This window comes from Nasonia vitripennis, chromosome 4 (genome assembly GCF_009193385.2).
Source record: "Nasonia vitripennis strain AsymCx chromosome 4, Nvit_psr_1.1, whole genome shotgun sequence".
Classification (NCBI taxonomy): Eukaryota; Metazoa; Arthropoda; class Insecta; order Hymenoptera; family Pteromalidae; genus Nasonia; species Nasonia vitripennis.
The window spans coordinates 25,568,236-25,591,386 of NC_045760.1; the positions used below are offsets into that span (position 1 = coordinate 25,568,236).

Here is a 23,151-nt window from a genome sequence, read left to right on the forward strand (position 1 = left end):
ATCCGACGTATATCAGAAACGCTGTCACATCCAGTGATGCAACCGCACTTATGAAAAATTAACACTTTTAGCCTACACTTTCGTGCAATACCTGGGGACTTTGAATGTTTTTGAATATATAAGAGTACTGAATGGAAATGAAGATTTCTTTATAAATGACGTTATTTCTCTGTGGCTTACGTGTTTGTTGGGAATTTCCTTTTTCTCTTTGTATCTTATAAATTTATTAGTGGTTGGAAAGAATAGCAAAAATAGTCCGATTAGAAGCTTTTGATATAAAATCTTTATCCTTTGTTTGAATCTCTACGTATCTCAATCTATCTCAACAACTATATTTACCGAATAAAAACTCTAATGGTCCGACGCCGACATTAATTTTTGATAGCGTAACACAATTTTATAAAAAATGAGAAGTTAATCTCCAACTATTACTAGATACATCTATGATAATGACATTCAAAGTGATTATTATTATACCCCAATTTTATATTAAAATCCGCATGTTCCTGTTACATTGAATTAACTAAATGCATCATTCGTTGGTTTGATCGTGACTTCGCATATTCGAACGTGATGCGGCGCTCCAACTGCATACATTACTGCATCAGCGATATCTTCTGGCTTTAACACTGGAACCACGTCTAGAAAAGCTGTATCCACGTTTGCCATTTCAAAAATTTCAGTTTTCACAACTCCTGGGCTGATGTTCTATGCAAGACAATCAGCCTTCATATACCCACAATGATTTATAGTAATATAAAATCGATTTTTTTTTAATTGACAAAATACTTACGCTTACACGAATTTTAGTATTGTTTAGCTCATGAGCAAGAGTTTCCGACAATGATCTGAGAGCGTACTTCGTCGGAGAATAAACGTTAAAGTGTCTGCCCGGTACCTTTGCTGTATTCAGACCTGCAACGCTATTTTCACAAGAACAAACACAATACAGTATTTTACGCTACTTATTTAAAACCACGAAATTAATGTATACATATTAACCTGTTTATATTAACGATGTGACCTTCCGCTCCGTTCTCTTTCATCAGTTGCATAGCTCGTTTAGCGCAAATAAGGGCACCCACAACGTTGACATTAATAATGAATTGCATTTCTTTAGTACTGGCATCTGAGTAGAAAATCATTTAGAAAATGACCGTAATGTATAGTTATTCATAATATATAGTTAGTAATATCAAAAAGCCATTATAAAAAGAAATTGTTCAAATTTGTTATACCAGCTATAGAGCTTTCTTTCATAACTCCAGCATTGTTTATCAAAATGTGAACGGTTCCTAAATTTTTTTTTATCCACTCGAAAACACTGTCAATATTCTCTTCGGATGATAAATCACATTCCTTTGCGTGAAACTTTCCTGGTCCTTGGGTGCCTTTCATGCCATTCTAAATGGAAATCAACAGAAATTACATTAAGGTGGGGTTCTACTAAATATTTTAACTTTTTGATTTAACTGTAATATTTTCTCAAATATTGCACTCATATTTAATATAAAAAAGGGGGAAGATATCTAAATTTTGAGCAATTTTTATAATTTTTTTCTAATGAAATATTGCAAAAAAAAATTAAATAATGAGGGTACTTGCAAAAGTGTCTTATACACTAGGTTTTGAATAAAGCCGAAAAATGAATAGTGAATTTTTATTAATCTAAGATGAACAAACTGAATATTCCAACTTTTAAAAAAAGCTTTTGAGCATTCTTGACATGTTTGAGCCAAAAGTTTCATAGTTTTTTTGCTCAATAATCAGTTTTTCTTTGTCAAAAATGCTCAAAAAGTGTTTTTAAAAGTTGGAGTATTAAACTTTGTTCGTCTTAGACTAATAAAAACATTCACTATTAATTTTTGGCTCTATTCGAAACCTAGTGCACAAGAGATTTTTACAAGTAACCTCATTATTTAATATCTTTTTGCAATATTTTATTCAAAATTTTCTCAGAATTTAGATATTTTCCTCTTTTTTTATATCAAATATGAGTGCAAAATTTAAGAAAATATTACAATTAAATGAAAAAGTTCAAAAAGCCAACAAATTTGGTAGAACACCACCTTAATATAAAAGTACCACTGATAAAAAACTATTTATACCTCCATCGCCGTTTTTCTCCGGGCGAGACCAACTACTATCAAACCTTTGCGAACAAAGGCTTGGGCAGTCACCAAACCAATTCCAGACGATGCTCCAGTTATAACAGCCACTTTTCCTGCCCATCGCTCCATTTTCCTTATTTCTTTAATTTATCTACGCCAAGTCACTAGTCTATCTGTTCAATAATTAAGACATCGTTCGTAATCGTTTATTGGTTCACGAGCAAAAGACTGTTGCGACTGTACGTTTATATTGCAGAGTTAAATGCACAATCAAATACAAAACAAGGCTAGCCTTCTTCTTCTTCTTCTACTTCTTACAGATTTCTTCACGCTGGTCGACAATGAACTGACGGCAATTTTATCACTAACCTCGTATGCTATACGTGTATCGGAATTGACCTTGAATAAAACAAGTGTCGAGTCACTTTTGTAAAGCAATAGCTCGCTATCAAGGAAATGATTTTTCTTTTCAATCCTATCTTTGATTATTAATTGCTTGAAACGTATGATCTTTGTACGACATATAATAGGCAAGAAAGATACCAGTTTTAGCTCTCGCTTTTTTTATTGAATAACATGTTTTTCAATAAAGTTTTCTAAAGTTTGTTATTATAATATTAAAATAAGTTTTACACTTATTCAGTTCCGAAACTTGAGTATGATGTCTACAAATCCTGCTATACCGGTAAATCCAGAAATCTGCCTTTATCGTATTAACTTTTACTTTCATTTTTACAAACTTATTGTAGCCTTGTATATCCGGATTTAAATAATCAACAAATCATGTTAATTCTGTGCATATTCATATCATATGTATGTATTTGCATTCAGCTCGTCACCTTAATGCATATTTTAACCAAGACGAGCAATGGACATACTCGAACCTAAAGATTACTGAATGCATTGTGTGTCGACAAGCAGTGCAACGAAAGCAGTGCCGATTATGACGGCTGCGATTACCTCTTCTGCGGCAGGGATCACGCCACGCAAGCCGAGGAGATCCTCGAGTTTCTTTACTTCCACCGGGCGCATCTTTAATTATGCGATTTAGCATAATTCGATGCCTTGCCTATAAACGGGGACATTGAGCTAGACCAAATAGGTAGCTCGATTGCACAATAGTGCGAACTTCATCTTTTGACCTGCGTTCAACGGCTTTCATTAACTCAAAGAAAAGTGAGGGGATATTAATACCGGAAATTTTTCTATTAGGAAAGTGAATAAAAAAAGTTTTTTTCTATTAAAAGAATGTCTACCCTCAAAGTCTTATGGCTAGGAGAGGAGAAAGGTTTTCTCGGGAAGGTATGAGTTTACTTCCAAAGCATCCTATGAGAGCTACACATTTTTAAATACCCAATCCTAAAAGAGTGTGAGGCGGATTTCTTATTATAAAACTATAATACTAGAACCTTAACCTAACCCTTTCTCGCTTAACCGCCTACAAAGCTGGAAAATGGCAAGAGCACGTGACTACGATTTTTTTTAGAAACGTCATTTTGCAATTTTTAAAAAAACACGCATATATTTGCTATATTCAAAAATTCTAAAGAACCCCAAAAGATACTTTCATTTTTAAAGAAATCAGTTTTCTTAATTTGAGGAAATCTACTTTACCGACCGCATATCTATTCAAACCTCCAATGGCATGTGAAGAACTGACAGAAGAGGAAAAATGCATGAATCGATGGTCAGCCGAAGGAGGAGAAATTGTTTTGGTTTTGGGTATTTTCGTGTATTCGTTAAGCGTCGAAGTTTCTGGATTTTTCCGTTGGCTTTGTTTGATTCTATATAATAATTCTGAATATTCATCCAGACACTTCGTCACTTAACAAATGTATATTACAGTTTTCATTGCTACTCTTTTTTAGAAAAACTTAGCCGCGCGCTGAACACGAACGAATCCTTTTCAGAGGGTTGGACACTCTCGCTTTTCTCTTTGCTTCGTATAGGTTTGACTGTTTATATAGCGCAATCAACCGTCTGTGAAGCATTCCTCCGGAGCTTCTAACGGCTTTCTGCAACATAAAAAATAAAAGATTGTTATTACATAAATTAATAATAATAATATTATTAGATAAAATAATAATAATAAAAATAGCTTACCGCATCCTCAGCAATTTATTTCAAACGGTTTGAGAATTTTTAGGCCCCTCGGCCTATATACTCTTTCAGCCCGTCTTCGCTGTAAAATGAAAAATTAAGTTAATAATAATAATAAATATAGAAATAGATATTGGAACTCCTCTCCATATTATAAAATAATAGTAATAGGACGTAAACGTGGGAGGATAACCCCTAGTTTCCCAGAAAAAACAAAAACAAACTAATACTGTATAAACATTTGGCGACGTTTCGTCCCGGGTGGTGACCTCTTCAAGCCTTTATTAAGAAAAACAGGAAAATAAAACATATACATGTATAAAAATATTTTTTACAATATGTATAGAACATCATATACTTTGTTGTTACCAAATAATTAAACAAACAATGGTCATACCATACTAATAAAAACAAATAAATAAATAGTATCACGGAGAGACGATAACGTCTACATAGTCATAAAGTTTTAAATATAGAAATAATAATAATAAAATGTTTATAAAATTAAAATGTACCTTAAAGTACCTTACTGTCATCTCGGCACTCTCTAAGAACTTGCCACATACGCTCCATTTGTCGAGCGTCTAAGTTGAAAAAGTTTCTCCGCTATGGAAAACCATTTTCTTAATATTAAAAACAATTTTCCAATGAAATATATTAAGAGATTTTTTGTAAAAAAACTTACCAGAAGCTTCATATACTTAACGGCCTTGTCACGTCTCTCTGTAACATCCGAGAGTTTAATCTCAGTTGTCACTGCAGAAAATCTGTCTCTGTTTTAGCTATACGCTGGGACGAGTCCTTTTCAATGCTTTTCTTTTATTGATTTCTAAGAGGAAGAATGAAAGGGAAATCTTACCCCTATAGGGTCCGATTAACTCAGGAGATCGGGAAGGGTTAAGAATTTACGACCTCTTACGACCTCTTACGATTTTATTCAAAATGAAGTGTGTGTCATAATTGAGGTTATGAAAAATAACTGGCACAAATCTCGAATTCTTATAATTCAAATTACATGAATTATGAGCTGCACCTCTGAAACTGAAGAAAAAAAATTAGGCTAAAAAATTTAGTAAATTCAATTTTTCAAAGTAATTAAATTGATAACATACCGTCCCGTAAGATGACAATGATCTCGTACTGCAAGTTCATCACCATGGATTGGTTTTCGACATATATGACATATCGTTGCCCTTCGAAAAGATAATTCTTCCAAGTCTGTAAGTTTTAAGTGGTATTTAGGTAAGCTTCCATCATCATCACGATTATTTTCTTCATATTCGTTTATGTAAAAATCTTGAATCAAGAGCAAATTTACATGTTGATCCTTCTTCTCAGATGTAACATGACAAGGTGATACTTCGAATTTTGCACCATATTGCTTCAGCATGTATACATTTACTGAAATATCATTAAGTTTTTCAAATTTTACAATATTTTTAAGCTTTACTGGAAATTCTATATCACTAAAGTTTAACTTGACTTCATACACACGATATTGAGCAACTCGATGGGCTTACTGGCACTAGGATATATTGCTGAAAGTATAGCATACTTGAAACATTGATTGTCATAATTTCGAACATTGACGCACGCTTTTTTGCGTTCTATATACTTTGGAAGAGGAATGTAAGAAGACCCTTTAATTGGAGAATATTTTTTCATATTTATACACAAACTTATGATACTTTTAAGAGTCCAGCCTGAGTCCTTTTGAAATTCTTCTAACTGTGCAAGAATAGGCTCTTTGATATTGTCTTTAAACCATTCCTCTAAATTCGTTGACAAATATATCGTCGCATTTTCACTAGTAAAATATTTAATGTCCGTTGTTTCCTCTCCACTTTTCTGCATAGAAAATTCGGCGATGAAGTCAGAATTAACTTTCACTGCATTATACTCATCTAAGCAGCTCTTTTCCTTATCATTAAAGAGCTTTTGTGCATCGTTTAAAAAACTATTATATATATATATATATATATTCGGCAACGTACGTTGTTGCCACCTACTCGCACGCTGCTGTCAAGACGTGACAATGTGTCAGATGGCATAGGTAAATCCGTGCCCGCGTGAGTCGGCCGAGCCATGCCTTCTGCATGTCCGACGTTTCCAATTATAATAAACAGGACCCTTCTGGCCCTGGTTGTAACGCGCGATCAACGACAGTAAGCATGCGTTATAATATACATTTCTAAAAGGTATAATGTTTAAACAAGCAGGAAACACAAAATATTAGTGGAAAATTATGTTTATTTATTTTTATTTTTTTACAATTATCTTATCAAAAATTTATTACAAAAATTGATTGAAAAATATCATTCAGATTTTTCGCATATTTGCTTTCTTATCGAACACGATAAGCGGATCGTTGAGCATTTCGTCATGCAATATACGCGGTTGTGCTCGTTGCTGTAGTGGCATTTGCTGTTCTTGTTGATGCTGAAGTTGCATCGGTTGATCTGCTTGATGCTGAAGTGGCATCGGCTGATCTGCATGATAGAGAGGCTGTGGTGATGGCTGCTGTCGCGGAGATGGTGGTGGTAGATCAGTCTTTTTTAAAGACAACGTAAGTTTTCTCCGTTCCTTCTTTTCTGCTGCAACAACAAAACAAAAAAAAAATTAATGTATATATTATCATAAAAAATGAAATGAAATGAATGAAAAAAAATTATCTTACCTGATTTTTCGCTCTCTTGAGATGATGTGATTGTCATCCTTTTACCACCTATACCATTGATTGCTTCATCTGCAATTAAAGAAAAAATATGTATATTATTTTTTGATAAAATTAAAATTTTTTTTTACAACTAACCATTAGATTTCCTCTTTCTTGAACTTCCGCTTTTGTCAGAGCCGGATCCCGACCTGGATCCCGAGCTGGTGCTCGAGCCAGAACTCGAGCTTGAGCCTGAACTCGAGCTTGAGCCTGAACTCGAACTTGAGCCTGAACTCGAGCTTGAGCCTGACCGCGAGCTTGTTCTCGCCCTTGAAGATTGCGATAGCTTAATCCCCTTGGATGCTATTACGGATCGTAGAGGAGGCTGTAAATGCTCAACAGCGCTAACAGATGTATTCGACACTTGGCAATCAGCCCTCGTGCTTGTCGTACTTGTGTGGTGATCGCTTGGTACATAAGAGCGATCGCTTCTTACAGAAGTGCGGTCGTTTCTCGAAGATGAGCGATTGCGATCGCTTGATGAGGACGGACGTTCAGTTTTCGCAGACGTAGAAGGGCGATCACTTTTGGCTGCCGGCGGAGAGCGAGAGTCCCTGAGTGGTTTCCTAGCTGGTGCTGTGGCTGCGGCTGTGGTTGCGGCTTTGGCTGCGGATGCGGCTTCTGCTGCTTTGGCTTCTGCTGCGGCCTTGGCTGCGACTGCTGCTTTGGCTGCAGATGCGACTTCTGCTGCGACTGCTGCTTGTTGCTGCGAGTTTTGCTCCTGTGGAAGCTGCTGCTGATGGTGCATCTCTGATAAGGATGATATACTTTTAAACATCTGCTGCATCACACCAATCGACGGAAGTTGCTGCTGTTGTTGCGACTCTGGTGAGGTGGCCGCACCCTCATTCAGCTGTTTCATCGCAGCAGTTAACTCGGTTGGTAGAGCTGAAGAATATAACAAAAATAATTAAATTTAAAAAAAAAATGTTACAAATAAAATCTAAACTAATGTAAAAAAATAACACTTACACTTTCTCAAAATGGAATCATCATTAATTCCATTCGATGTCCAGGACATCAACTGCCACGCCACATTAAAGAAATGGACAATTGTTCTGTAGCCGTTGACCTTCTCAAAAGCTGCCTTCATGTTGTCGTTGATTCCTTCCATCTTCTCACACTTTGAATTGAAGAATGAACTTGAAAACGAAGAGTGAACTGACTGACGAAGCATGCACCAGGTCCTTAAATATGGTGGACAGCGAAGCTTCTCTTTCCACTTCAATTGCCAAAAGTCCTTCGATTAGCGAAAAATTTCCACTTTCTTCTCATAGAACCTCCCTTAGACACTTCCCACCGGAATTTTCAAAATCTCCTCCCTCTCAGCAAAATTTGGCCATCCCTCAATCACTCGAGTACACACCTACGCTTTCTTGGAGAGAGAGAGAGAGAGAGAGAGAGAGAGAGAGAGAGAGAGAGAGAGAGCGATCATTGTTGACTGTCCATATCTTAAATTTTCATGCGAGAGTCTTCAGCACGTATCCGACTTATCTGTGTGAAAATTCAAAATCCTAGTTCTTGAAACGCACACATGCACATATTAACTTGGCGGATAGTAGATAAGCTATAGGCTTACCAGATCACACGGATTCTAGATCACCCCCTCTCCTCCAAAAGTGATCTAGAATCCGAAAGTGAGATTCCCCCTCTCCATCTCACGTGATCTAGTATGCCTATAGCGTTTTCTACTTTTTCTTTTTTTTCCCTGTTTTTCTGTTTTATTTATTTAATTTTTTTTTTCATTATAAATGTTTGCAGGACTGATAGAATAATTTTATAAGTTTGACTGTGTGAAGTGCGCAGGTAGTCTTGTAGATTGGATTATGGTTTGTGCATACTGTGACACACTTGAAAGATGGTTTTGATGGATAGCCATACTGTTGGATGTTGTAGACGGGAAATTTGAATCGTTGAAGCCATTTCTGTTTTAATGCGTCCATGACAAAAATTTTTGTTGCATCGTGTAAAGCGTCCCGAAGCAAGTTTCCAATTTGGGAGTAGTCATGTCATCGGTTTTCCAATTCATGCCATGATAATTATGTTTAAGCCAGTTGTTTTCCCTTTGCATTTTGTCAGAGAGTTTTTTCCATGGGAAGGGATTTTTGAATATTAGAACAACAGGATCACTACTATCGTTGAGAGGAATGATTGCAACTTCCTTTAGAATATAATCTCCTTCGGTTTGCTTGAATCCAGTCATGTCTAGTGCATACTCGATTTTTTTTTATGCAGCCTAGACGAGTTTCTTGACATCCCCACTGATGGAATTGTACTGAACGATACGATCGTGTAAGATCATGCAGTAGGCTGAAGTGTTGGCAGGAAAATCTTTTTTAGCCTCGAACTCTAGACGTACATCGACAGGAGCGCTCTTGAGAGATTCGTTTTGTCGTGAACAGTCAATAACTATGAGTGGTTTATTCTTGATGAACATAGGTTTTGTCAGCATCGGCTGTGGATCTCTTCCATAGTATGATTTTTGAAAATTAGCATACATATCATAGAGAATCGCATACTGATTGTTATATATGTCGAGATTCATATTGTTGTATGGATAATATTGTGAATTTAAGAAAAGTTTCACATTACTTATCTCACAATGATCAAATCTACTCGCATTTGCATTTCTTACAGCTTTTTTCTTTGTTTGTAGTCCGAGAATTACAAAACGAGGTTTCTACAGTTGATTTGAAGTTTTCACTGTCCAGACGTGTCTATTCGTGCTTGGGAGAAGAGGATATTCAAATATCTCCCAAGAACGAAAACACATAGAGATGGGATTATCTTTACCAATGAAATTCAATAGCTGAATTTTTTGTTTATCAGATGCAATAACATATGTCATTAACCATTCTATCTTCGATATTTTTACTTCACATTCTTCATAAGTAGTTACACCAGATGTCGTAACATCTTCCTGGATTATTGCGTTCAAGTCACTTCTCGATCTTGTAAGAATGAGCTCATGCTTCATGTTAACTATAATTTTGTTTTATTTTTTTCTACCAAGCTGAATTTAATAATAGTAATTTTTTAGAGATAATAATATAGATACTTTTATTTATTAATTGCATATATGGACTTGGTTACTAGATTACTTTGTAACGAGATACAACGAAGATGAATCAGATAAGTAGTAGTAATTTAAAACATGAAAGTAATATATTTTTTTTTATTGCATTAATTAAATAAAAAGCTTTTATTTATTAATTACATTCTAATATTATTTTTATATTATTATAAATTGCTAATCGAGGAACGTGATGTCCTCTATTATGCGTGGCGGGATTTTGGGTTGGGATGGACCTGCCTCTGTTTTGTGCAATGATGACGGTGCTACTTTCCCTCGAGATGCCGTTACTGCTGCCTTCGGTGGAGCAGGTGCATTTTCCTTCCCCTTGCTGCGATCCAGCCTCAGCAAGCCTCGCTTTGACGAATGGGCTTGATCCTTATTATCATGAAGAGGCGCTTTTACATCTGAAACAAAATAAATATAAACATAGTTAATTTTATGATTTTAATATTACAAAAAAAAATGATTTAAAAAAATATTTATTTATAATTTACCTGCATTGAACAGCGAGGAAACCGAAAGAGGAACTCTAACGTCTTTCTTGACTTCTGTAACCAAAAAGAAATAACAATAAATTTTTTTTACAAAACTAAAAAAATCATGCGTATACTATTTCATGTGCTTAAGCGGTCGGCAAGTATAATTTTTTTTTTCGTCTGCTGTGCGGATGTGAAATGACACTTCCCGGCCACTGACACGTAAAATTATATTTAAAAATATATTTATCACTCACCCGTATTAGAATGCGTTGAAGGCTTTTCTGATTTTTTCATCTCATCACAAGGCTTTTTTATTTGACCTTCTGCTTTATCCTCCGCTTTCCTTTTTCTGCCACTGTCGTTACTGTTGCTGTTGCTGTTGCTCTTGCTCTTGCCGATGCTCATTTGCTCTAGTTTAGGCAAACTCGCACGGACCAACGATTTTTCAGGCCAAAACGTGCTACTCGATCCTCGTTTCTTCGACTTTACACTTGAACTCGAGTTTGAACTCGAGCTCGATGAGCTTGAACTCGAGCTGGAACTCGAGCTTGAACTCGAACGTGAGCGAGAGCCCCTTCTCGGACTTGCACTTGAAACGGGATGGTTAGGACTGCCTGTCGGATACAAATTTTGCATCGCAGCCATTGGAGGTATCGGTGGCACTGCAAAAAAGAATAAAATAAGACTATAAAAATATGACACGAAAAATAAGACTGCATAAAAAAAATAAAAGAATCATATAACAATTATATACAATACCTCAATATTTAATTAAAAAAAAAATCAACTTACATGAGTCTATGGCGTCTAGCGCCCATGCTGCGTGGTCCAACATCATCATTAGAGTTGGTGCGTTAGATATCAGCGTCCTTATGCGCTCCCGCATATTACGCAGACCACTTTGCCTTGGAAGAGCCATCCTGTCTGTTACTAATTTTCACTGGGTTAAGAAAAATCGGAGAAGATTCTTGAACTGACGCTCTGCAGCAACACCCGTGGTATTTATTTAGAAAAGCACGGCTCTCCCTTTCCTTAATTTTTTGTGAAAATCATATGATTGGAGGAAAACTTTCCTCCTGAATTCTCAAAAACACATCCCTTGCAGTGCTTTTACACAAACTGATAATACTCGTCAGGGTCCAGTCAGAATCTTTCACCTAGAATTCTTCAAGCTTGGTGAGAATAGGTTCTTTGATATGATCCTTGAACCATTCTTCCAAATTCGTTGACATGAATGCTGTAACACTTTCACTTGTAAAATATTTAATGTCTGTCGTTTCCTCACCATTTTTTTGCATAGAAAATTCTGCGATAAAGTCAGAATTTATTTTTACAGCGTTATATTCCTTCAAGCAATCTTCTACTTTAACCTTGAAGAGCTTTTGCGCATCGTTAAAAAAACTTAGAATGTCTACATGCTTTATGTTTACAATTACACCTTTTCTAATTCAATTTTGAAAAGCCGATTCTACATCTCGCCACTCAACTCTAGCTTCAGTTTCTTCCGATTGTAGACCACCTCCTTGCTGAAGATGTTGTTGGAGTTGAACTTGCACACATGAAAGATGTGTCATACAAGTTTGATATTTCTGCTTTTCTCCTCTTCCAAGATTAGCTTTGTCGATTTTTTCGTTCAATTCCTTTATTGTGGAATTGCACATGTCCAGCCAATAATGAATATCATTATTGCTCATTTCATGTATATTACGCACTACTTCAACAAGGCGTTCAAAAAGTTGAAATGAAGCCATATTTACTTTTTCACTTAACACTCACAAAACAGAATTGTATAAAGAACTAGTTTCGTGTACTGTTGTAGGCGAAGTCTGCTCCTCACAGTAAAATTTCTTGCTATATATAGACGAGACCACGAAAGAAAAGGAGGAAAATTTTAGAAACTACCAATGAATAGGAAGTTTGACAAGGAGAAGGGATATTTTCTTGGGAAGGGATGGATTTTCTATCTTTGCTCCAATGAGAAGTGGTCATCTTCGACATTGAAAAACTGAGGAGTAAGTCATGACGAGGAGAAGGGATATTTTCTTGGCAAGGGATGAATTTTCTATTTTTAGACCAATCAGGCCTGTACTTTTTTTGAGCGACCAATTGTAAAAAACATAAGGCGGAGGTTTTCCTTATATATTGAGCGTGTGAGAATAAACATTCATTTTTTAATTGAAATCAAATCGTAAAATCTGCACGGATAAATAATCATTTTACGCCGTGGTCGCCAACTTTTTATCTAACATAATAAATCTATGTAACTATTAAACTAAAAACTAATCATAAAATTTGTACGAGTATTATTTTAAATTTTACTCCGCGAACACGTGCTCTTACTCTTGAACTAAATAAAATATGCACAGCTGTAGCTTAGTATTTTCAGCTGTCCATACTTTACATGAATTTAAATCTTCTACATTATTTAAAATAAATATTCTACTTCAAAAATAAAAATTTTATCCACGGCTTCGTGTTCTACGGCGTAACATAAGCATAGTAAACAAAATTTCTCCAGACATTTCTGGGTTTTTCCCAGCTGCGCACAAATTTTATGGTAGGGCCGCTGCCCGCCGCACCGATCCCAATCGCTATGCCCACGCTCGCTCTTAATGGCCCGGACTGTCTAACTGCGCTGTCCGGACGCTCGCTTATCTACGGTAAACACAAACACATTTTTTTTTAAATGCGCACAGCTGCGCACACTTTATTTTATTTAATATTTTTTTGTTTTTTAAAATTAGGCTATGACGTAACACCTCCACCCTTAAACTATTACTAGGGTCTGAAAGACCATAGTAATTATTACTCTCCTGAGTAATGAAAAATAGAGATATATTAATTAGAAATCTTAAATATAATTTTTACTTAATCTATAACTGAAGAATAAAATTATATGAATTGCGTTGTAATTTATTACGCAGGCCTTTTAACTCCACAGTACTCCCATGAGTTTACTAACACCTTGTGAAAAATCCCTCGTTTCTCTTCTTGTCGTCTACTTGATTTATTTGTTGAGATGTTGATGGCTCTTGATTCAATGGTTCTTGCAATTCTATGTCTTGGTTTTCGTCCTGCTTTTGATCCGTATCGGTTTTATTTAAATGTAATAATAAGTAAGTTATTGATCCCCAAACTGCACCTAACAGATGTATGGACCATCCGTATATTGCATGCAATGTATATCCTTGGATGCCGATGTCAATTATTGTTTTTATTAAATGAAATATTAAAAATATTCCAATCACTCCTGCACTTACTGTCCCGAACGTTAGGAACTTCATCCAGATCCTGTCCCAAGTTGATGCAATTATCTTTTCTACTGCATCTGCATTAAGTAACTTAATTAATGTGCCTTCTTTATCTGTCACAATGTGTCCGCGCATCTCTCGAGCAATATCGTTGAGTAAGGCTGGTTTTTCGACTGGAAACATGATTCTTTCTCTCAGTTCGTCTAAATCTTTTTTCTGTGTAAATGCCAGATGTTGCTAAGGATTCTGGACTTTTGTACTCCCAGCTACTTTTTGAATTTGGTTGAATGGTAATTGGATCTTTTGTATCTGTTGGTTTTGGCAGTATTTTATACCAGGTTCCTTCTATTGAGTAGTATGCTGGTAAAAGATGGTTGCATGAAATCTGCGTACCTCTTAATTTTAAAATATGAGTTCTCGGTGTGAGATACATAGTTCTATTTCCTTTTGTGACTTCTAATTCTGAATAACAATTGTCGCCGTGCTTTACTTTCACTTCTACTGGTATGCATTTTATTACGTGTACTACTTCTCCTGCTACTAACGCCATATATCCTGGACCCTTCATCAAGTGATAAGCAAACTCATCAGGTGCCTGTGTAGCTACTGCCAACGCATTCTTTAAAGTCTTTCGCTCTATATTACACCGCTGTACAACGACGTCTCTATATAATTGCTTAATTTGATGTCTAATATGTTTTTCTACAAATACAAATTTTGAATTTTCATACGCAAAAATATCTAAGTTTGAAACTGAAATTTTACTTTTAGTCGCAAATGTCTGTCCTTTAACTGTTTCAAAAATTACTAATTTTGGATGTTCTGTTCTGATAATAGTATAACCGCATAAATATTCTTTACTTTTACTAGTTAACGCAAAAGTTATATCATTTGTCGCAAGTGAATATATAATTTGTTCCTTATTGTATTCTGAATCTATCATTTTATTCGCAAAACCTTCATATAATACTCCGTACCGATCGAATTTGCAATTATCTCTTGGTATCGCGCTCCAAAAAGTGTATCCGCCTTCAACATCAATGCAACTCTCTTCCGAAAGATTACAAACTGTCCCTGATTTTAAAAATATTTTGTTATTATTGATATTAATTTTTGCTGAATATTCTTTTAAACTAATTTGCATTACTCCCTGAACGACTACATTTTCCCAAGTTCCGTAAGGATCAGAATACGCACCTCCGTTGCACGTTCCCTCACTATTTACAAAACCTGCGAATTGCATACTGTGTGTGACTGTTCTATTGACTTTTACGCCTGCTATTACATGAACGTTTGCGAACATAAATGTGCCTGATCTATGCAATTCTTGACATGCTTTTCTACTTACATCATATAGATACTCGCTTTGCCCGTTATTAACAATTGAAATGTGTGAATGCATCCCGCAATAATATACCGTTCTCTTAATTTCTAATTTACATTGTATTACAGTTGCTTCAGAATACTCATTTATCTGCAGCAACTGTACGTACTCGCGCGTTACATTAATCGTATCTTGTGGCGCTTCGCATGGCCCTACATCTAGTAAAGATAATGTTGTTATATTTAGCGATCGGGATCCGCAATCATAACCTACTAATCCTAAAACTACTGGCAAGACTAAGATTCCCCATAAGACTAATTTCGCCATATTTAGGTATTATTCTGTAATCAAAAAAAAAATCAAAATTTATTAATCACTATCTCGGTGTAGTAATGGTTTTTTCCTTTTTGCCTAAATTTTAATTTTAGAAATTCTTAATCGATTGATGTGAACTATTTTGTCTCCCTTTTCTGTTTTTATACGAACGTTATTTTTGTTTAAAACTTCCATGATTCTATATGGTCCGGAATAGTGATTTTTTAATTTTTTTGGCTTATGTCCTGATTTTAAGAATACGAAATCTCCTACATTAAAATTCTTAGGGTTAATATGATTATCATAATATTTTTTTGATTTTATTTTTGCATCTACTAAATTATCGTGAACTAATTTTCTAATTTCATGTAACCTACTTACTAAATCTATGATATATCCTTTATATGTTGGACACACATCACCTTCTCGTAGTGGCTCGCTAGAAGGCATCCTCGCTAGTCGACCAAAAACTACTTCAAATGGAGTGTGTTTTGTCCCTTCGTGAATTCCGGTATTATAGTTTAAAGTTGCTACATCAACCCATTCATCCCAATCATCATCACCGTCAGCATATTGCTTTAAAAACTCGCTCAACGCATGATGTGAACGTTCTAATGACCCGTTCGATTGTGGATGAAAAGCAGTAGTTCTAACTTTCTTTATTTTAAATCGTTTTGCCACTCTTGTCATTAGCTTACTTAAAAAGTTGCTTCCCTGATCAGTTAAAACTACTCGCGGTGCTCCAAAAATAAATATTACTTTCTTTACAAATACATCCGCAATAGTAGCTGCATAAGTGTCTTTTATAGGTATTGCTATACAAAATTTTGAGAGCTGATCTTGTAAAGTTAAAATATACTCATTCCCGTTTTTAGTTTTCGGTAAAGGTCCTACTATATCCATTGCTATTTTATCAAAAGTTGTTCCCGGCGTATCTGTAATTATCATTGGTTGTTTGGTATTTAATCTAACTAATTTTTTTAACTGACAATCTAAACACATTTGAATTCTTTTCTGTATATCTTCCTTTAAATTTTCCCAATAATAATTTTCTTTAATTCGCTTATAAGTTTTTGAAACACCTCTATGCCCTCCTATCGCTGATGTATGTAATTCGTTAAATATCAAGTCTCTTTTTTCTACTGGTACATACTTTAAAGTTCCTTTACAAATAATTATTTTAATATTAGAATCCTCAAAAACTTTACTAATTAAATTTAAAATCTCATTCCACTCTAATTTTTCTATTTCTTTACTTTTTGCAAAACTACAATCTTTCTGATTTAATTTTTCTAAATTTTCTTTTAATTCAATTAACACTGTTTCGATGTTTATTTTAATTTGTGATATTGACTCTGGTTTTTCATTTTTAATGCACATAGGAAAATAATATTTATGGTTTGATCTTTTATTGCTTTTAACTTCATTTAGTTCTAATATTGTATTTGGATCTATTTTTTTAAATTTAATCAACTCTGTCGCACCAAAACCACAAGGTTTTCCAGCACTATCTATAAAATAGGCTACATTACTTTTTCTATACTGAATCAATTCTTTACTATAAACAATTTTTGAACTATGAACTTCATCTTGTGATTTTGTTTCAACTTCGTCATCTGAATTATCATTATTTAAAATATCATCATTATTATTATTTAAAATTTCCTTGTTGTCTAAATTGTCATTATTATCATTAAAAATTTCTTCGTCTGAGGACGACGATAAACTATCCTCATCTTTATCATTAGCTTGTTTTAAAGGTTTTGGTTTTATTTTATTTAATTTAGGTAAATTTTCTACTTCAGCTTCAATATCACCGTCACTCTCCTCACTCTCTTCGTAATTAATTTTATTTCTATTTCTCTTTAGGTACCGATCTTTAAGTGGCTCTTGATTTATTTTTTTAGTTACTTTCCGGTTTTTACTTTTCACTAATCTCTTAACATTTGGTTTTCGAATTTTTGTTACTTCATTTTTGTCTTGTTCAGTTAAGTCTTTATTTATTTTAGCCCTCGCTCTTGTCACAACGTTTAACTCCACGAGATTCCTAGACAAAGCATCTGCGTTACAGTTTTGCTTGCCTGATTTATACTCGATCGTGTAGTCGTACTCAGATAATTTAAATCGCCATTTTTGAACCCGAGTGTTTAAATCAGCAGATTTGAACCATAATAAAGGCTTGTGATCTGTGATTATTGTAAATCGGCGTCCAAATACATAAGGTCTAAACGTTTTAACACTATGTATCATGGCGAGTGCCTCTTTTTCGTACACGTCATATTGTAACTCCGCGCCTCTCAATACTCTCGAGGTATATGCTATGGGCCGGTCCTTTCCAATAGTCCCTTGAGATAAAATCCCTCCCAAAGCATATCCCGATGCATCAGTCGTTATTAAAAATGGTTTTGTGAAGTCTGGATATTGCAACAATGGCGCATTGCACAATATCTCTTTAAGTTTTACAAACGATTCCTCGCATTCTGTATTCCAGTCAAATTCTGTTTCTTTTTCTAACAGTTTTGTCAAAGGTTTTGCTATCTTTGCAAAATCCTTGATAAACCTTCTATAATAGCCAGCTAAACCTAAAAATTGCCTAATTCCCTTAACATCTATTGGCTGTGGAAACTTCGAAACCGCTTCAATCTTACCTAAATCAGGTTGAATCCCTTCTTCACTTAACCTATGTCCTAAATATACTACTTCTCGTCTTAAAAATTCACACTTATCCGGCTGTAGTTTTAAATTAGCTTTTCTTAATCGATTCATTACTTCATTAACTAACCTATTATGCTCTTCTAAATTTTTCGCGTAAATTACAATATCATCAATATATACAAAAACCCCTTTACCAATTAAATCGCCTAAAACTATATTCATTAATCTCTGATACTCCGCCGCAGCGTTCTTTAATCCAAACGGCATTCTTAAATATTCAAAGTGTCCTAAAGGTGTTGAAAAAGCTGTCTTATGTCTATCTTTCGGATCTAACATTATTTGATGAAAACCTGATACGCAATCTAAAATAGTAAAATATTTCGCCCCTCCCACTTGATCAAAAATATCAGCTATATTAGGAATAGGATATTTATCCGGTACTGTCTTTTCATTTAATTCTCTAAAATCTAAAACTATTCTCCGTCGTATTTTTCCTGTCGAATCTGTTTTTTTTGGTACTACCCAAATTGAACTATTATATGCTGAATTTGAATGTTGAATAATCCTTTTTCTTAATAACTCTTTAATCTGTGTCTCTATCTCTTCTTTTAATGAATGCGGTAACCTATATTGTCTAACGTAAATTGGTATATCATCGGTAGTATTAATTCTATGCGTCAAAACATTAGTAGCTTCTAAATCTTCCCCTTGTAATTGAATTCTATCAGCATGTTTTCTAATCAAAGCGTCTATCTGCTCTACCTCTTCTTCTGTAAGCCCATCTAACCTTAAAATTCCCATTACCTCATCTGCTCTAGCATCTAAAATTTCTGGATGTATACTTGGCTGTTCCACTGGCTCTATTCCGTGCTCCTCTCTAAGTGCATTAAAAATATTACATAATCTACTTTCTAAAATATCTGCGTTTTGTTTTATTTCAAGTTCGTTAAAAGTTTCTTCCTTTGAAACACAAAAACTATAAATTTGTCCCATGTTTGAAAATTCGTTTGAATAATATTTATTTTTCTCGTCATGAACCGAATAATTATTGTACATTGAATCGACAACATTTTCTTCCTCTGACTCTAAATCAAAATCTTCCTCGTTAATTGGCATTTTATTATTTATTGTTAAATTTATAAATTTTCTATCTTTAAATGGTGAATATTTATCATGTACTCTTAAACTTTTGGTTTTAAAATTCAAAGTTGTGTCATGTTTACTTAAATAATCGACTCCTATTACTCCCTCAGCTGGTATAGGAATGTCATCCGGTACGACTTGTATTCTATGTTCAATTCCAAAAATATCTATTATAGTTGATCCTTCAGTTTTTATTATTTCGCCATCTATACCTCTCAAAAACATTTTATCTTCGTTATCAATTTTACAATAATCTGGTACTAAAGTTTTTTTTATTAAACTACATTCTGCTCCTGTATCTAGTAAAAATTGTGTGATCTCTTGCGTTGGAGAATTTAACACATCTATAAAAGGTAATTTAATATCTGCATTTGAAACTTCATAATTTACGAATTTATTTAGTTTATTTATTTCATTATCCTGTTTGAATTTAATTGAATTTCCGTTTACTTCTAAAGTTTTACTATCAAAATTTACTTTACAATAATTTTTGTATAAAAATTCACAGCCTAAAATTCCATTATACGGTATCTGAAAATCGTCATCAACTACAAAAAATCTAGTACTACTACCTATAACTTTCATCTCAATTACTCCTAAACTCTCTACTGGTTTGTCAGAAATTCCCTTTAAATTAAAATTTGTTGTTGTATCAACCTCTACTGTATTTGGAACTGAGCTAATTTTAATAATATTACTTTGAGCCCCTGTATCTATCATAAATTTAATATTGAATGTTTTATTTTTGTCTCCTAATTCTATATACGGTATTCCTGCATTTTTATTTACATTGGTACTAGCTCCGATAAATCTGGCGAATTCTCCCTCTGACGCTGCTATTGGCTTTGGCTCTTCGGAATTGCGCCTGTGTTCTGAAGAACCCTGGAGTTTTCCGACCTTTTTACTGGGCATTCCCTAATAAAATGTCCCGGTTGTTTACAATAAAAACACACAAATTGATTGCCATTATTCTCATTACTAACGTACGCTACAGTTTTTGCATAGCACCTAGCTGCCGTGTGTCCATTGCGACTGCATTTGTCGCAATGTAATTTCGATCTATTTATCATTTGTTCTTGATTTAGGACACTGCTCTGATTATTTAACCTATTGCACGTATTTTCCTTATGCCCCGAAATTCCACATAACTGACATTGGACACTATTTCTTATTGTTCTACAAGTATTAGCGCCATGACCCCTAATTCCGCAAATTTGACATATGATATTTAATTTTCCCCCTGTGCATTGCTTAGCCTGATGTCCGGCAACTCCGCATAATTGGCACGCCTCATTACTATTATTTCCGAATCTACACTTGCTAGTCGGATGTCCCACGCGATTACAAATACTACAAATATCATTACTCTTTTTATTACAATTTTGAGTATCGTGTTCATTATTTCTACAAATTTTACAAAAATATACACTTTTCTTCTCAGTTAATTTACTACTTTCGCTTTTATTTATTCCACGCAAGGCATTTTGTGCATTTAAAAGTCTCTCCGCTGTAATCGCATTTTTTACAATGTCTAATACTGTGTCGGCCACAATCATTTTTCTCTCTATTTCCGGTTTTAATCCGTTTTTAAAACATTCAATTATGTTGTCCGTTGTCGCTTTTTTAAATTCCTCAGTTATCTCCGCGTTCGTGGCGACTCGCTTAGCTTCTAATATTCTTGTTCCCAAATCTCTCATTCTATTAGCAAATACTATAACACTCTCATTCTCCTTTTGATACGAACTACCTAACTCTCTCTGTAACTGATGCACGGTTTTAGCAGGTAAATATATGTCGCGAATATAATTAGTTAACTCATCTACTTTTTTAAACTTTTCTCCTAATATGGCTTTTCTAGCTTCGCCTATAAGTTTACCTCTCAGAACTTTCGTAAGATTTTCCTCCGCTATGGTTGGAATCATATCCTTTGCCTCCTGGCATCCTTCTAAAAAATTGGATAATTCCGACAAATCTCCGCTAAACTCCGGCACTACTTTAAGCGCGTCTTTTAAACTAATGTTAGTCCCTGCTGTCGACATGTTGTCTTTGTTTTCTACTGAATTTGTGCTATTGTCTAAAGTAACTTGGTCTACTACCGTTTTTTCCCCGGTCGTGTTATTTTCTGATTCGTCAAAAATGTCTGTGTTCAAAGTGCTATTGTGTGATGTCGCAGAATTAAAAGTATCTGATAGTTCTGATTCGTTTCCAAGATCTTCGTCTTCTACTTGTCTAAATTGTCTGAATTTATCTATCTCTTTTTGTAACTCTGGATCGTTTTTTGATGGGTTCCGTGTGACCCGTTTATCACTCATGTAAACGTTTAATTTTCAAATTGCCTTTAATATTTTTAGATAACGGTTTTCCTCAAATTCAATTCAACTAAAACTGCTCGTGGCAAATTATTTCTACCTATAAAACATTCTAAACATTTATCACGAATTTTTAAATTTATACATTTATCGCAATCTCTATCATTTTCTTTAATAAACAAATTTTTTCTAACTTTATCACATTTACTCTTGTCGATTCTTCTTGATTTTACCTTTTTAATTGGAGATTTAATATCATCCAAATATCGCACTATTGCTAATTTGTTCTTTAACTGCCTAATAAAACATAAATTATCCACATAATGTTTTTCTATCAACTTTTCCTGAATCTTAATTTTCCTCCTTTTACTTTTTGACTGTTTGATTCTTTTGAATGTGTCCGATTGACTTACTTGATTTAAATTTTCTTCTAACTTTTTCTTAGCTAACCTTTTCCGTTGCTTAGATGACTTTTTATTGCCCACTAAAACAAATTAAAACAATAATAAAACCTTACTATTTTTCATAAACTGATTTTAACTTTTATCTAAAATTTTCTTTTGCCTTACTGACATTAAATATAAATTTTTGTTCACAAACATATAATGTTTTTACTCGTTTTAAATCTTTTTGAAAATCTATTCTCAATTTATTTATTTATTTTATTATTTATTAACATTTGTTGCATAAAACCTTTTTATTCAATATTCAAATTTTTCAAAACTCAAAACTTTATAATTCAATTATTCAAATTTCACTTTAATTTTAACCCAATATATCCTTTTCAAATTTTATATCATAAATAACACTCTTTTTCAATAATCACTTTTTCAAAACTGCTTTTTTTTTGTATCATAAAATTTCGCGCAATTTCTCTTAAATTGCAAATAAAATTACTTCAATTTCATATTCCTATCAACGTTTCATATTCAAAACATCAATGTAATTTCTTTATTTAACACAATTTTTATTAATTTTTCAATATTTCTTAAGTTTTTCACGGTTACTCTTTCCGATTTATAACTTTTATAATTTCTTTGTATTTGTTTACTTCTACAAATATTCACATATAATTTCCCATATAAATTTCCAAAATTTCCTTTTATTTTATTCCTTAGTTATTCTTTAACTAACTTTCACTTTATTTATATTTTTCAACACTAGTTTCCCTTATAAAATTCATTTAAACCTCATTTTTCAATATTCACGTTTTTCTTTCTTTTAAACTGACAATATAACCTTCATACTTTTTCTTCTCAATTCAAACAAATCAACTTCAAATTTTCTTATTTTTGTTCACATAAAATTTCAAAAACTATTATTATTTTTCATAAAATTTTCTCACAAAATCTTCAAACTAAAATTCACGTATTTTAATTTCAAATAAATTTTTCAAAAACTTTGCCTTTATAAAAATTTCACTTAAGACCATATAGAAATCACCAACACTAAAAACCGAATAAAACCGAATAAACTCAACGCGTTTTATCAAAATAAAATTTAGAAACGTTATGATTCCGGCTGAACCCCCAAAATTTGTTACGTCCGATGCTCGGCGCACTATAAAATATTGATTACTGATTTTATCCTGATTAACGCGTATTTCAACTAAACTTTATATCCCAACCCTCACAAACGAACAAGTTTGATTGAACTGTAGGTCAAAAGGCCT

General features: G+C 33.8%; 4 protein-coding genes across 5 annotated transcripts; all 4 read right to left on the minus strand.

Moving 5' to 3' along the window:
* Positions 1-263: 263 nt before the first annotated feature.
* LOC100117064 (farnesol dehydrogenase) lies at positions 264-3,306 on the minus strand. Its single transcript, XM_001599665.6, has 5 exons — positions 2,109-3,306; positions 1,239-1,404; positions 1,003-1,129; positions 794-923; positions 264-708 (listed from the first exon to the last, which is right to left on the minus strand). The coding sequence occupies exons 1-5, from the start codon at positions 2,238-2,240 to the stop codon at positions 520-522; spliced, it is 744 nt and encodes a 247-aa protein (XP_001599715.1). The 5' UTR covers positions 2,241-3,306; the 3' UTR covers positions 264-519.
* A 1,407-nt stretch (positions 3,307-4,713) lies between these two features.
* LOC116417451 lies at positions 4,714-6,115 on the minus strand. The gene is made up of 2 exons (XM_031930598.2): positions 5,324-6,115; positions 4,714-5,252 (listed from the first exon to the last, which is right to left on the minus strand). Exons 1-2 carry the CDS (start codon positions 5,599-5,601, stop codon positions 5,117-5,119), a joined length of 414 nt encoding a protein of 137 aa, XP_031786458.1. The 5' UTR covers positions 5,602-6,115; the 3' UTR covers positions 4,714-5,116.
* A 333-nt stretch (positions 6,116-6,448) lies between these two features.
* Positions 6,449-8,120, minus strand: LOC107981451 (serine-rich adhesin for platelets-like). Of its 2 annotated transcripts, none has more exons than XM_031930595.2 (4): positions 7,900-8,120; positions 7,024-7,815; positions 6,889-6,957; positions 6,449-6,805 (listed from the first exon to the last, which is right to left on the minus strand). In XM_031930595.2, the coding sequence occupies exons 1-4, from the start codon at positions 8,102-8,104 to the stop codon at positions 6,531-6,533; spliced, it is 1,341 nt and encodes a 446-aa protein (XP_031786455.1). In that variant the 5' UTR covers positions 8,105-8,120; the 3' UTR covers positions 6,449-6,530. The 2 variants fall into 2 exon arrangements, with proteins under 2 accessions (XP_031786455.1, XP_031786456.1); XM_031930596.2 differs by having other exon boundaries at positions 6,502-6,802.
* Positions 8,121-9,959: 1,839 nt separating this feature from the next.
* On the minus strand, positions 9,960-12,598 carry LOC103316785 (protein AF-9-like). Its single transcript, XM_031930597.2, has 4 exons — positions 11,275-12,598; positions 10,737-11,144; positions 10,498-10,551; positions 9,960-10,407 (listed from the first exon to the last, which is right to left on the minus strand). The coding sequence occupies exons 1-4, from the start codon at positions 11,399-11,401 to the stop codon at positions 10,178-10,180; spliced, it is 819 nt and encodes a 272-aa protein (XP_031786457.1). The 5' UTR covers positions 11,402-12,598; the 3' UTR covers positions 9,960-10,177.
* Between the last annotated feature and the right edge of the window lie 10,553 nt (positions 12,599-23,151).